Source organism: Myotis brandtii, unplaced genomic scaffold, assembly GCF_000412655.1.
Source record: "Myotis brandtii unplaced genomic scaffold, ASM41265v1 scaffold105, whole genome shotgun sequence".
Classification (NCBI taxonomy): domain Eukaryota; kingdom Metazoa; phylum Chordata; class Mammalia; order Chiroptera; family Vespertilionidae; genus Myotis; species Myotis brandtii.
In genome coordinates this window covers 3,156,534-3,169,249 of record NW_005353538.1, presented here as the reverse complement: position 1 = coordinate 3,169,249, position 12,716 = coordinate 3,156,534, and the positions used below count along the sequence as shown (strand labels likewise).

Genomic DNA, 12,716 nt, shown 5'->3' with positions numbered 1-12,716 from the left:
GTGGGGGTGAGTGAAGAGATTAGACAACAATCGTGCACCTATGGATGAGGACAGTGGGTGGGGAGTGAGGGCAGAGGGTGGGGTTGGAACTAGGTGGAGGGGAGTTATGGTGGGAAAAAAGAGTAACTAATGTAATAATCTGAACAATAAAGATTTAATAAAAAAAATAAAAATAAAAATAAATAAATAAATAAAAATAAAAAAAAATAAAAAGAAAAGACAGGAGAGAAAACGGCCCTGCTCACAAGCTCGAGTCCCCTGTGACTGTAAGTCCTTGGCTGACAGGGTGCTGAAGGTACTGTCAGGGGCGGAGGTTTACTCCTCTCCCGCTGCCGGCTCCGTCTCCTCCCAAGGGTCTGGGTCCACGGCATCAGCTGAGGCCCGAGCCACCACCGGACTCCTGCTGCCTTGTTTTCTGAAAGGGTGGACCTGTGCGAGCCCAAGGTCAACAGCATCAACTGTGAGGCAAACACAAGTTCTCTGCTGGTCAAAGGCCAATAGGTACGGCGGAGACTGGGTCAATCCCAGACACAGTCAGAGACGTGGCAAGGACAGCATGTCATGGGAGAGCTACAACGCGGCTCCAGCCTGGCCCAGAATCTCTCCGCCTATTTTACAGGCCAGTCCCACTGCCTGAAAGCCAGCTCCCAAAGTGCTGATGCCAACAACGACTCAGAACTCAAAAGAAACCAGGAGAAAGAAACAGATCAAGTAATCTGTGCAAAAATGCACAGTTCAGGACACACATCTCCTAACAACTCAAACCAGTTCTTGAGACAGCTACCTCCCGGCCCGGGCTCAGCTTCACAGACAGTTTCATTGCTCTTCACCCAAATTCCATGTCTGTTAACATCTTACATAACTAGGTTACATTTATCAAAACTAGAAGATTAACATTGCATATTTCTACAAACTGAACTCTGGACTTTAATCAAATTTCACCAGTTTCACCACTCATGTCGTAATCTTGAGCCATTTTAAAAGTTTACAGCAAGGAGTCAAAGGGCAAGACACTGGGTTTTAGTTCCAACTCTGCCGCATGCGAACGTAGAACCTTAACATTTCTTTTCTGAGCTGTTTCCTCCCTAAAAGTCCCTCCATCTCACAAATGCTGCTTCTAGACACAAGTCCAGTCTACCCCTCATCTCTCTGCCCGACTCCTCTCTGACGGCCACTGCCAATTAGGGAAGAGACAGCCCGTCTTGGTAGACTCCAGCTGAGAATCTCCAGTTAGAAAATGGAGTACCTTTGAGATTTTCAGATCTCAAAGTTATTTCCAAGTCCAGGTCTGTCTCCTGGCTGGGGGACAGCCTTACTTCAGGAATCTGAGTGCACTCTGCAGCAGAGATAGCAGCTGTCCAACCACACCCACTCCTCCCTTCTTCCTGGGTGTGCGTTACATTTCTCCTGCTCCCCTGAATTAAGGGGCAGCCATGCAACTAAGTTCCAGCCAACAGAAGGTGAATGGAAGTGTGTGCCCCTTCTAGAGCTGGCCCATAACATCTGCCATGCGTCCTCCAAGCTCTGCTCAACTCACTAAAAAGGCAATGCCCAAAGCAACCTTGGAGACCATGTTAACATTGGCATCAGCCTCATCCCTAAATGACTGAGTGGATTAGAGTATCCCCCAACCCCTACTGGCTCAACCTGACATTACATGAGTGAGGAGGGGAAAAAAACAAAACCTATTGTGCCATTATGGTAAGCCAGTCCATTTGGAGGCTATCATAGCAGCTTAGCCCACCCTAATACAGGTACTAAATGTCAATTCCATTAGCGCAAGACCTTGCTTCTGGGGCTGTGCTCAGGGCCTCAGGTGCTGACAGCTGAATTGATCACACAGCTGAGTTCAGGGCACACTACATCCATGCAAGGCCACTCTTTTTTAAAAAAATGTTTTTATTGATTTCAGAGAGAGGAAGGAAGAAAGAGGGATAGAAACATCCATGATGAGAGAGAATCATTGATCAGCTGCCTCCTGCACACCCACTAATAGAGATCAAGCCCACAACCCATGCATGCGCCCTGACTGGGAATCAAACCATGATAGGTCAAGACTCAACCACCGAGACACACTGGCGGGCAAGGCCACTCTTTGTTTCCCTTTCCCTTCTGTTCCCCATGCTGTTCCCTCCCATAAACCCTAGTCTAGTGTGTTAGACATATATATCTTCTCCTTTAAAAATGATGCTGCTCTCATTATTCACAATAGCCAAGATATGGAAGGAACCCAAGTGCCCATCAATAGACAAGTGGATGAAAAAGCAGTGGTACATACATACAATAGAATATTACTCAGCCACAAAAAAGAATGAAATCTTACCATTTTTTACAGCATGGATGGAACTGCTTTGAAGTAAGATATGTACATATTTAATGCATTAGTTATCTATTTCTGTAAAACAAATTACTTCAAATCAGCAGCTTAATACAGTAACACCCACAGAATGAGAGAAAATATTTACAAATCATATATTTGATGAGACTTGTAACTTAGAATATAAATGAGTGTATGTCAAATAACCCAATTAAGAAATGGGCAAAGGATTTGAATAAACATTTCTCTAAAGAAAATACATGAAGATAGTGAGCATCATTAGTCATTAGGGAAATGTATATAAAAACCTCAATGAGGGCCCTAGCTGGTTTGGCTCAGTGGATAGAGTGTCAGATTGCAGACCAAAGGGTCCCAGGTTCAATTCTGGTCAAGGGCATGTACCTTAGTTGCAGGCTCCTCCCCAGCCTGGGCCCTGGTCGGGGCACATGCAGGAGGCAACTAATCGATGTGTTTCTCTCACTTCGATGTTTCTCTCTGTCTTTCCCTTTCTCTTCCACTCTCTCTAAAAATCAATGGGAAAACATCCTCAGGTGAGAATTAACAAAAATACAAACAAACAATAATAATAATAAAAAAAAACCACAATGAGGGCCTTGACTGGATAGCTCATTTGGTTAGAGCATCATGCTGATACACCAAGATCGTGAGTTCGGTCCCCAGTCAGGACACATCCAAGGAGCAACCAATGAATGCATAAATAAGTGGAAGAACAAATTGATGTTTCTCTCTCTCTCCCTTCCTCTCTTTATCTAAAATCAATCAATTTTTTTAAAACTACTACAAGGAGCCCAGCTGGTGTGGCATAGTTGGTTGAGTGTCATTCCATGCCCCAAGAGGTTGCCGGTTCAATTTCTAGTCAGGGCACATGCCCAGGTTGGGAGCTCAATCCCCAATAGGGGTCGCAGGAGACAGCTGACCCATGTTTTTCTCTCATCAATGTTCTACCCCTCTCCCTCCCTCTCCCTTCCTCTCTCTATAAAATCAATAAAAAACTTTTTTTTAAAAAAAGTGATTCCAAGATGGCAGTGGATTAAGTGGAAGCTACACTGACATTTCCTCAGGACCAAACTGGAATTACAACTGAAATATGGAAAAATCATCCTGAATAACCAACTGAAGACTAGCTGGAGAGAAACCTTATATAACCAAGGACATAAAATGGAGACCACATAGAGACTGGTAGGAAGTGCGAAGGCGTGAGAGGGCTTTCCAGGCACCCCTGGGAACTGGTGGAGTTCCGGAGGGTCATCTCAGCTGTGGGGGGTTGCCACTGAGAACTCTGGGTCTAAAGCCTAAGCTGGACTCCCCAGCCCAGAGCATCAGAACTGAGAAAGGTGCCCACGTAACATCTGGATGTGAAAAGCAGCAGGGATGCTGTCTGCCAGGGAGAGGTGGCTGGAAATGCAGGCACTCTCTTAGTGGGCCAACACACATTTCGTGTGCAGCCTTGGGCTCCAGCAGAGGGAGGGCAGATGGACTATGTTAGGTCATAGAGAGCCCAGGATCGGATACATGCAGACGTGTGATGAGATAATGGACCCCCCACCCCGGAATTTCTGACAGATCAGCCTGCCAGACACAGATACCGGCTTCTCCCCGAATCCCCACGATCCCCACACAGATACTGACTCCTTCCTGAATACCCTGCCGACCCCCTGTGGCGGAAACTTCCTCAGTTCATGTCCCCGCCCCTCACCCAACCGCAGTATAAAACAAAGCCCCCCCTCCCTGTGGGCGCGATTCCACTGGCCCTGTCTTTGGGGTCCGTGGGTCACCTGGGGACGCAGAATAAAACCTTTCCTTTCTTTCTTTTCTGATTGACTCAACTCTCTTTATTTCCTACGCCACCTCCTGAGCCACCTAACCTAACATTTGGTGCCTTGAAACCCGGGTGGCACGAGCACCCCATTTGGCCGTCCCTCCACGGCTCGGGGTGCCCGCCTCTTCCTCCTCATGGCCCAGGACCCCTCAGGACCTTGTTTCTTCATCTTGGCAGCCCTTTCCCAGTTTGGCAACATCAGCGGTGAGTCCCGCCCCAACCCCGTGCCCGTTCCTCGTGGCTGCCCACCCACTGGCGTTTCTGTCCGTAAAATGCAGCCGCGTCAGAGATAGCCTTTCCGGACCCTTCCAGGAAGGTTCCTCCAGACCTCGGAGAGGTAGCAGAGACATCTCTACCCCCCCCCCCCGCATCCCTCTGTCCGTTCGTAGCGGGGTTAAACCGCTGGGACGCCAGCCTTTCGCCCCACTACAGGCCACGGGCATTGAACACGAGGCATCCAAATTCCAAAATTGATCCGAGCACACTTCTAGGGTGCCTGCTTGCCCATCTGGCTAAACACTGGGCCTGCCCCGGACCTGCATCCTATTTCTGTAACATAGCATGGGCTCAGTATGAAAATGGGACCTTGACTTTACCGTCCGTACCGATCTCAGTAATTTCTGCCAGCGAACCGGGAAATGTGCCCAAGTCTCTCTTTCTCTCTCTCCACCCCATCTGCGTCCCCATCCCCCTCACCCAAAGTTCCTTCCACCTCCTCTCTTCACCCCGTCCTCCCTCCTCCCCCCGGGCTGTGGCCGCGCTGCTGCGCTGCGCCGTGCGCCACCGAGCCCGCAGTGTGTGTGGTGTGTGTGGGGGGGTGGGTTCATGTGCTGTGTTTGGGGGAGGTGATGGCACCACCATTGTCCCTGCGTCCTCCCATCCCCGCTCCACCAGAGACCACCTCGAACTCCCCGGGCAAAAGCCGCCCATTCTCCCGCTGGCCTCGAGCCCCTGTCCGTCTACACTCTCTCCTCCTCCCTCCCTGCCAGACCCTCCTCCAGCCACGCCTTCTCCGCCATTACCTACTGATCCCGCCTCCCATCTTCCGCCATTACCTGCTGATCCCGCCTCCCCTCTTCTGCCCGTCTGCGGCCACCAGCCACCGCCGCAGCCACTGCGGGAGCCGAAAACTCAAGTCACCGGACGACAACCCCCGCCCCCACCCCTGCCTGCTTCCTGAGTCGGTACACACTCGTCCACAGGTCCCACCTTCCTTCTGTCCCTCCTCCCCTCTGCCCCGCCCCCGGGAGGTTGCGGTGTTCCCCCTGTGCGCTCATGTTCATTCTAGTCGCCCACCTTCCTCTTTGCGCTCAGCCGAATCTCCGCCCCCATGACTGCCAGCAATTTAATTCACAGGTGGCCGGCCAGTTCCCTTTGCGAGAGGTTGCAGCTGGGAAGGATTTTATCCAGGTAGCCATTCTCTCTCACTCTGACCTTCCTCAAATTGAAAAAAACGCCTCAGCTCTTTCTCTTCAGACCCTCTTAACCAGCAGCCGCCTTCTCCCCTATCCCTGAGAGCCCAAATCCTGAGAACGTTAGCTCCAAAACAGTGTCTTCTATTTCTGCGCCCATTCTACCCCTGAGGGAGGCAGCAGGGACTGAGGGCATAGTCTGAATCTATGCCCCCACTCTCTACATCCAGCCTCACAGATTGAGAGGCATCTCAGGTCCTTTTCCACGGACCTGACCACCTTTACCGTAAACTTTCATAAACCTTTTTAATCTGAACTTTAAGGTCCTTAATAGCCCTCAGACCCTAGTCCGAGATCGACTGAACACGGCCTTTAAGGTTAATGCCCGTGAGGAGCAGGCAGAATCAAATTTGGAGGCCTGCCTTCGACAGAAGGTAGACCTGCAAACTCACGCCTTGGTTGCGGCCCTGTGGTCGACGGCAGCCACCATGGCCCCAAGGGGGCTGTGCGCGGTGGGGGTGCAACGAAAGGAACGCCACCTGGAGAATGCTTCAAATTCGGAAATGAAGGCCACTGGGCAAAGCAGTGCCCCCGGCCCCGGGATCCAACCAAGCCCTGCCTGGCATGAGGCCTAAGCGGCCACTGGAAGAGTGACTGCCCCTGGAAAAGTGGCGGGCCCTCTGTGCCCCAGCATGGAGGAGCCGCCCTTCCAGGTCACGATCCGCCGCTGGCCATGCTGGGACTGGCTGAAGCCCCGACTCGATGACCCCAATCACCGTTGCCGAGCCCAGGTCACAATGAAGGTAACGGGTGCAACAGGTCTCCTTCCTGATCAACACGGGGGCTGCCTTCTCTGTCCTGCCCTCCTTTTTAGGGCCCCTTTTTCCTTCCAAGAGCTCAGTCATGGGTATTGATAGCAAATCCACCTGCCCACTGGCGACCGGACCCCTTCCCTGCCTCCTTCATGATAGCCCTATAACCCATTTGTTCTTAGTCATGTTTTCATGCCCCGTGCCCCTGTTAGGACGAGATATCCTCACCATCCTAGCGGCCACTCTGTGGCTCACTCGGAGCCCTTCAGCCTCCCTGCTCCTTCCACTCCTGGCCCCCTCCCTTCACAGGGACACCGATTCCCCACTGCCATGCGTCCCGTTATGGGGCCCTGTTGTCCCAGACCACAGTCGCCTACCTCAGTCTCGCTGTGAATGCCTTATCTCCTTATCTCCTCCACGACTGTCCCCTCCTCTGAACAAGAAATGTTCTCCTTCTTCAGGCTCACTGGGTACTCTTGCCTCCGGGTTCACAACTGTAGTCTTCTTGCAAACCTCTTCTATGACATGACATGGCAAAGGAACCCCCCCTCACTGAGCCCATAGATCCCAAGGCCAATATCCTCATCCCTTTAATGCTCTGAAAACTACTCTGACCTCGGCGCCTTCTCGCCCCATCCCCTCCACCCTTCCCAAAGGAAACGTCCTTGAATGCACAGGTTTATTCAACAGTCCGGTTATTATCAGAAACTGAGATCATTATCTCTGGAAAAAATGCGGCAGTTTTAAAATCCAAGTGGCTAGAGGCCTGGGAACAGGCTGCGCGACCTGCTCCCTCCCTCCCCCTGCCTTTTCTCCAGCCTCATATCCAGGTCCCTGGCTTCCACTGCTCCGTCCCTTTCTCTTTTCCCTTGGATAACAGCGCATTCTAACATTCCTCCCACTTTCACTGCAATACCTACCTCTCTCAGGCTCACCGAGTGCCTCCCACCATCCCTGAAGAAGATTCGGCGACACCATCCAGGACCTGATGACCCATCATTCCTCACAGGCCCTTACCTGGCAAGGGACCCTCCAATTTTTACTCCGGAAAAAGCTCAGGTTTTTAATATTTTCAGGTGAAACAGACATGGAATAATGAGGGAGTCATCAATTCTACTGTCTGGGATGGGAAATCCTCTAGTGTCACTCTCTATTTACGAACCCTGGACCTACTCCTATGCCCACCCTCATCAACACAACTTTCCATCTACTCTCTAACATCAATCCCTCCTCCTCTACATCCTGCTGGATTTGTCTGTCACTGGCTTGAACCCTCATCATAGCCACTCAATTCCAACATATTGGACCCCCTAACTAAACTCTCTAGAAATTCGCAGCTCCTGGCTGAACCTCCTGACCATGGCTCCGACCAGAATCCGGGCTACACCAAGGAGCCCCACCTTCTTGAGCCCTTTTGACCCTTCTTGCTCAACCACCGTCTCCTTACTGATCCCCCTCCCCTGGGTACTTATCTTTCAGGCAATTGCTCTGAGAACATGAGAACAGGTTTCTGCCCAAGCCAGAACCAACTGACCAGGACTCCCAAGGACCAGCCCTTCACCCTGGTGACTCGGTCCTCCTTAAGAACCTACATCCACAAGCCTTGGAGCCTAGGTGGACGGGACCTCACACCGGGACCTCACACTAATCCTTACAACCCCCACCTAGGCCAAGCTATTCGGCGATCCGTCATGGCATCACCTCTCCAGACTCAAGAGGACCCTGGAGCAGCATGACTTCTATAAATGTGAGGCGTTGGGCCCCACTAAGGTCCGCCTTAGCCACCCTCCCCTCCTCCTTCTCCTCCTGGCCCTGAGCAACCTACACCCACCCCACCCACTTATGTGTGGAGGTTCAAGGTCCGTGATGCCTCCCGAAACTCCAGAGCCCACCCTGCCCCCACGGATATGCTACCAGACCAGTAATCCAGTAACTGGGGGACAAGTCACTTGAAACTGTACCCAATACCACACCGCAGCCAGTGTCACCAAGGCCAGCCTGGGTACCTTCAACTGCATGAACTCCTCTGACCCCGGGCCTTGCTTCGTGGTCACAGTAGTTCCCCAACTAACCTTGTATAGAGAGTCAGAGCTCGCCTGGCTGCTCCCTCCATCCCACCCCCGGGCCCACCAGGCCGCCTTCCTCCCTGTCCTGTTAGGGGAGAGTATAGCTACCTCGATAGACCTCACCGGGGGGCCCTCGGGAACAGTCTGGTTGTTATGCCCAGATTTCAAGATTCCCAAGAGCCCACCAGGGAGCCAGCCAGTCCGATGCAAAAGCAAAGAGTCCTTTATTTCAAGCTAGCTCGAGCTCCCCGTCCACCACACTCACCAACACAACGGCAAGCCAAGTGGCCAAGAGAGAGAAGCCTGATGGGACCAGGAGTTTTATAGGGGGGTGGAGTAAGGGCAGGAGAGGGGACTGTGTGCCCCGCCGATTAGCCAGGCGCGAGTTGGTGTCTCATTACACAGGATGTGGTCATAGTGATGGCGTGCACTTCCCTTGATTATCATTGGTTAGTCCAGAGAAATCCTGGGTGTGGCTAGCAGAGGCTTCTTCTGGGAAGAAGCCTTTGCCGAGCACATGGCCCTGCCCAAAAATGGAGGACCCAGGGTAAGATGGAGGGCGCAGTCCCCGCCCCTTCACTGAGAATGCGGGGAAGGGCGGGGGCCGCGTGTCCGCAGGTTTGAGATCTCGCCCTTTCATTGGGGACACACCAAACGCCCCCGGACTGTACGCTTGAACTGGTGAGTTGTACGTTACATGGACTTCGCCTGCGGGTTATGGGATTGTGCACAGGGATGCAGCACCACTGACTTTAATGACAAGCTCCAGTTAGCCCTGGAGTCCACTACTGCTTCTTTAGCTTCCCTACAGCGACAGATAACATCAATAGCCCAAGTAGCCCTACAGAACCGGCGCGCCTTAGACCTTCTGACTGCAGAAAGAGGAGGAACCTGCATATTCCTTCAGGAAGAATGCTGCTACTACATCAACGAGTCCGGAGTAGTGGGGCAAAACATACAGACCCTGACTAAGCTGAATGAAAAACTACATGCAAGACACTCCCAGGACAACTCTCCTTTCGGCTGGTCCCAAAGCCCCTTAGCTACCTGGGTCCTACCCATGATAGGGCCCCTGATTCTCATCTGTGTCTTTTTTCTCCTAGACCCCTGCCTCCTCAAGTTCATCCACTCCCGGATCGCGGAGATGTCACGGGTGACTGTGAATCAGCTCCTGCTCCATCCCTACACTCGGCTCCCCTCTGACCTGCCTCTGCCTGACCCTGGCCTTTAAACGCCCCCTTCGTCATCCATGGTCAGCTGGAAGCAGTCAGAACGAGTCAGCGTCCCCTATCACCAAAAGGCCAGGATGTTAGGTTGGAGAGCCCAGGATCGGATACATGTAGATGTGTGATGAGATAATGGACCACCCCCACTGGAATTTCTGACAGATCAGCATGCCAGACACAGATACCGGCTTCTCCCTGAATCCACACGACCCCCACACAGATATTGACTCCTTCCTGAATACCCTGCCGACCCCCTGTGGCGGAAACTTCCTCAGTTCATGTCCCTGCCCCTCACCCAACCGCAGTATAAAACAAAGCCCCCCCTCCCTGTGGGCGCGAATCCACTGGCCCTGTCTTTGGGGTCCGTGGGTCGCCTGGGGACGCAGAATAAAACCTTTCCTTTCTGATTGACTCAACTCTCTTTATTTCCTACGCCGCCTCCTGAGCCACCTAACCTAACAGACTAGAGGTGTGAGAAGAATCCAGGGTTGGGGGATCAGGAGATAGAGCTTGGAGGGCAGAGACCTGGGTCCCTGTGCTGAGTCATTCTCCCATACTGCAGAGGACATCTTTCTCAGGCAGACCTTTCCCATCCAGGCAGCTTGTGCCTGGGAGGAAGCAATTGTCCCACCCATTGGAAAACCTCTGGCACCACCCTGTGGAGTTTACTCCCTGCTGTGGTCTACAGCCTGCAGCTCATTAAGAGGCTGAGAATAACAATCAGCCTGCTGGCAGAGGTGGATCTCTGGTGCTTTGAGTCTTTTCCTGATCTGCTTCTGGACTGGAGACTAGGAAAGCAGACCTTGGTGCACATCTTGGTCCTTTCCAAAGGCACCCAGCCCCAGCAGAGGGAGCCACAAGGTGTGGAGCACTGATAGCTGCAACCAGGGTACTCGGGGCCAGTCACAGTGTCTGATATTGGCCTGCACCAGAGACCCTCCAAAAGACTGGGGGTTGTAGCAGATCTACCTAATGCATAAAAACAAACCCAAACAGGCAGCCAAAATGGGGAAGGGGAAAAAAAAAAAACCAAGCCCCAAATAAAAGAACAAGAGAATTCTCCAGAAGAAGAACCAAATGAAATGGAGATAAACAATTTATCAGATATAGAGTTCAGAGTAATGATTATAAGGATGCTCAACACCATGATAAAAGATATAGAAAGTCTGAAAATGACTACTCGGAAATGAAGAATGACAGCGGAAATAAAGAATATATTGGAAGGAATAAATAGCAGATTAGAGGAAGCTGAGGATCAGATCAGCAAATTAGAAGACAGGGTATAAAAAAATCAAAGAATCAAAAAAAAAAAATTAGCTGGACTCCCCAGCCCAGAGCACCAGAACTGAGAAAGGTGCCCACATAACATCTGGCAGGAGGACAGGAGCTGTGGGAAAGCATGAAATGTAATAATATCCACATCATAAAAGGGCCAGAAGGAGAAGATAGTGAGCAAGGCAGAGAGAACCTGTTTGAAGAAATAATGGCAGAAAACTTCCCTAACCTGATGAAGGAAAATGTCACACAAGTTCAGGAGTCACAGACAGTCCCAAGCAAGAACCCAAACAGGCCCACGCCCATACACATCATAATTAAAATGCCAAAAATGAAAGACAATGAGAGAATCTTAAAGGCAGCAAGAGAAAAGCAGTTTGTTACCTATAAAAGAGCTTCCATAAGGCTCTCAGCTGATTTCTCATCAGAAACTCTACAGGCCAGAAGGGAATGGAATGAAGTATTCAAGGTAATAAAAGCAAGGATCTGAAACCAAGATTACTATATCCAGCAAGGCTATCATTCAAAATAGATTGTGAAATAGTTTCCCAGACAAAAAAAACCCCCAAAAACTAAAAGAGTTTATCACCACCAAACCAGCATTGCAAGAAATGTAAAAAAGACTGCTGTAATAAGAAGAAACCCACAATGAAACACCATTTCACACTCACTAGATGGCTATCCTATATAATAAAACCCTAATATGCAAATCGACTGAATGGTGGAACAACCAGTCACTATGACGCACATTGACCACCAGGGGGCAGACACTCAATGCAGGAGCTGCCCCCTGGTGGTCAGTGCGCTCCCACAGGGGGAGCACTGCTCAGCCAGAAGCCCGGTTCACAGCTGGCAAATGCAATGGCGATGGCAGAAGCCTCTCCCGCCTCCACGGAGTACTAAGGACATCCCCCAAGGGGTCCCAGACTGCGAGAGGGCGCAGGACGGGCTGAGGGACACCTCCCCACCCCCAGTGGACAAATGTCGTGAACTGGGCCTCTAGTAATCAATAAGAGATAATAGCAAATATTAGCAAGGATGTGAAGAAATTGCAATTCTCATACACTGGTTTGGAAGTTTAGTAGTTCTTCATAAAGCTAAACATAGAGTTACCATATAACCCAGCAATAATTCTACTCCAAGCAAAATGAAAACATATGACCATACAAAAACTTGTCCAAAAATATTCCTAGCAGCATTATTCACAATAGGCAAAAAGTGGAACCCATCCAAATGTCCATCAACTGATACATGAACAAAATGTGTAATACCCACATAAGGGAATATTATTCAGCTATAAAAAGGAATGAAGTACTGATACATACTACTATATGGATGGATCTTGAAAACATTATGCTAAGTGAAAGGAGCCAGACACAAAGGCTACATATTATATGATAATCACATTCACATATTATATGAAATGTCCAGATCAGGTAAACCTATATAGACAGAGAGTAAATTAGTAGTTACCTAGGACTAGGGAAGATGGTGACAGGTGGAGTAACCACTAATGGATAGTTTCTTGTATCCATAGGATAATCAAAATGTTTTAAAATTAAATGTGGTGATGGTTGCACAACTCTGTGATACCTCAAAACCACTGAACTATACACTTTAAGTAGGAAAACTGTTTGGTATATGAATTATCTATATATATAAAAGCCCAGCAACCGAACGGTGGAATGACTGGTCACTATGACATGCACTGTGGTGGCCAACCAGCCCAATCTGGCCCTGATCGCCCCCCCACCCAACCTCCTGCGGA

General features: G+C 50.4%; 1 protein-coding gene across 4 annotated transcripts; it reads left to right on the top strand.

Annotated features, from left to right (window-relative positions):
* Positions 1–4,583: 4,583 nt before the first annotated feature.
* LOC106726036 lies at positions 4,584–10,042 on the top strand. Of its 4 annotated transcripts, XM_014539405.1 has the most exons (4): positions 4,944–5,359; positions 5,514–5,567; positions 8,050–8,128; positions 9,551–10,042. In XM_014539405.1, the coding sequence occupies exons 1-4, from the start codon at positions 5,006–5,008 to the stop codon at positions 9,676–9,678; spliced, it is 615 nt and encodes a 204-aa protein (XP_014394891.1). In that variant the 5' UTR covers positions 4,944–5,005; the 3' UTR covers positions 9,679–10,042. The 4 variants fall into 4 exon arrangements, 3 of the variants coding, with proteins under 3 accessions (XP_014394887.1, XP_014394895.1, XP_014394891.1); XM_014539401.1 differs by lacking the exon at positions 9,551–10,042 and having other exon boundaries at positions 4,584–5,341; positions 8,050–8,632; XM_014539409.1 differs by lacking the exons at positions 8,050–8,128; positions 9,551–10,042 and adding an exon at positions 7,311–7,849 and having other exon boundaries at positions 4,584–5,341.
* The last annotated feature ends 2,674 nt before the right edge of the window (positions 10,043–12,716 follow it).

What these genes read in the sequence shown, in the direction of transcription:
- LOC106726036 (XM_014539401.1), top strand. Translation starts at nt 4,796, where the DNA reads ATGTGCCCAAGTCTCTCTTTCTCTCTCTCCACCCCATCTGCGTCCCCA. An exon ending in CCTGCCTGCTTCCTGAGTCG is followed by an intron (nt 5,342 to 5,513) that starts GTACACACTCGT and finishes TTTAATTCACAG; the next exon opens with GTGGCCGGCCAGTTCCCTTT. An exon ending in CTGGGAAGGATTTTATCCAG is followed by an intron (nt 5,568 to 8,049) that starts GTAGCCATTCTC and finishes ACCCCCACCTAG; the next exon opens with GCCAAGCTATTCGGCGATCC.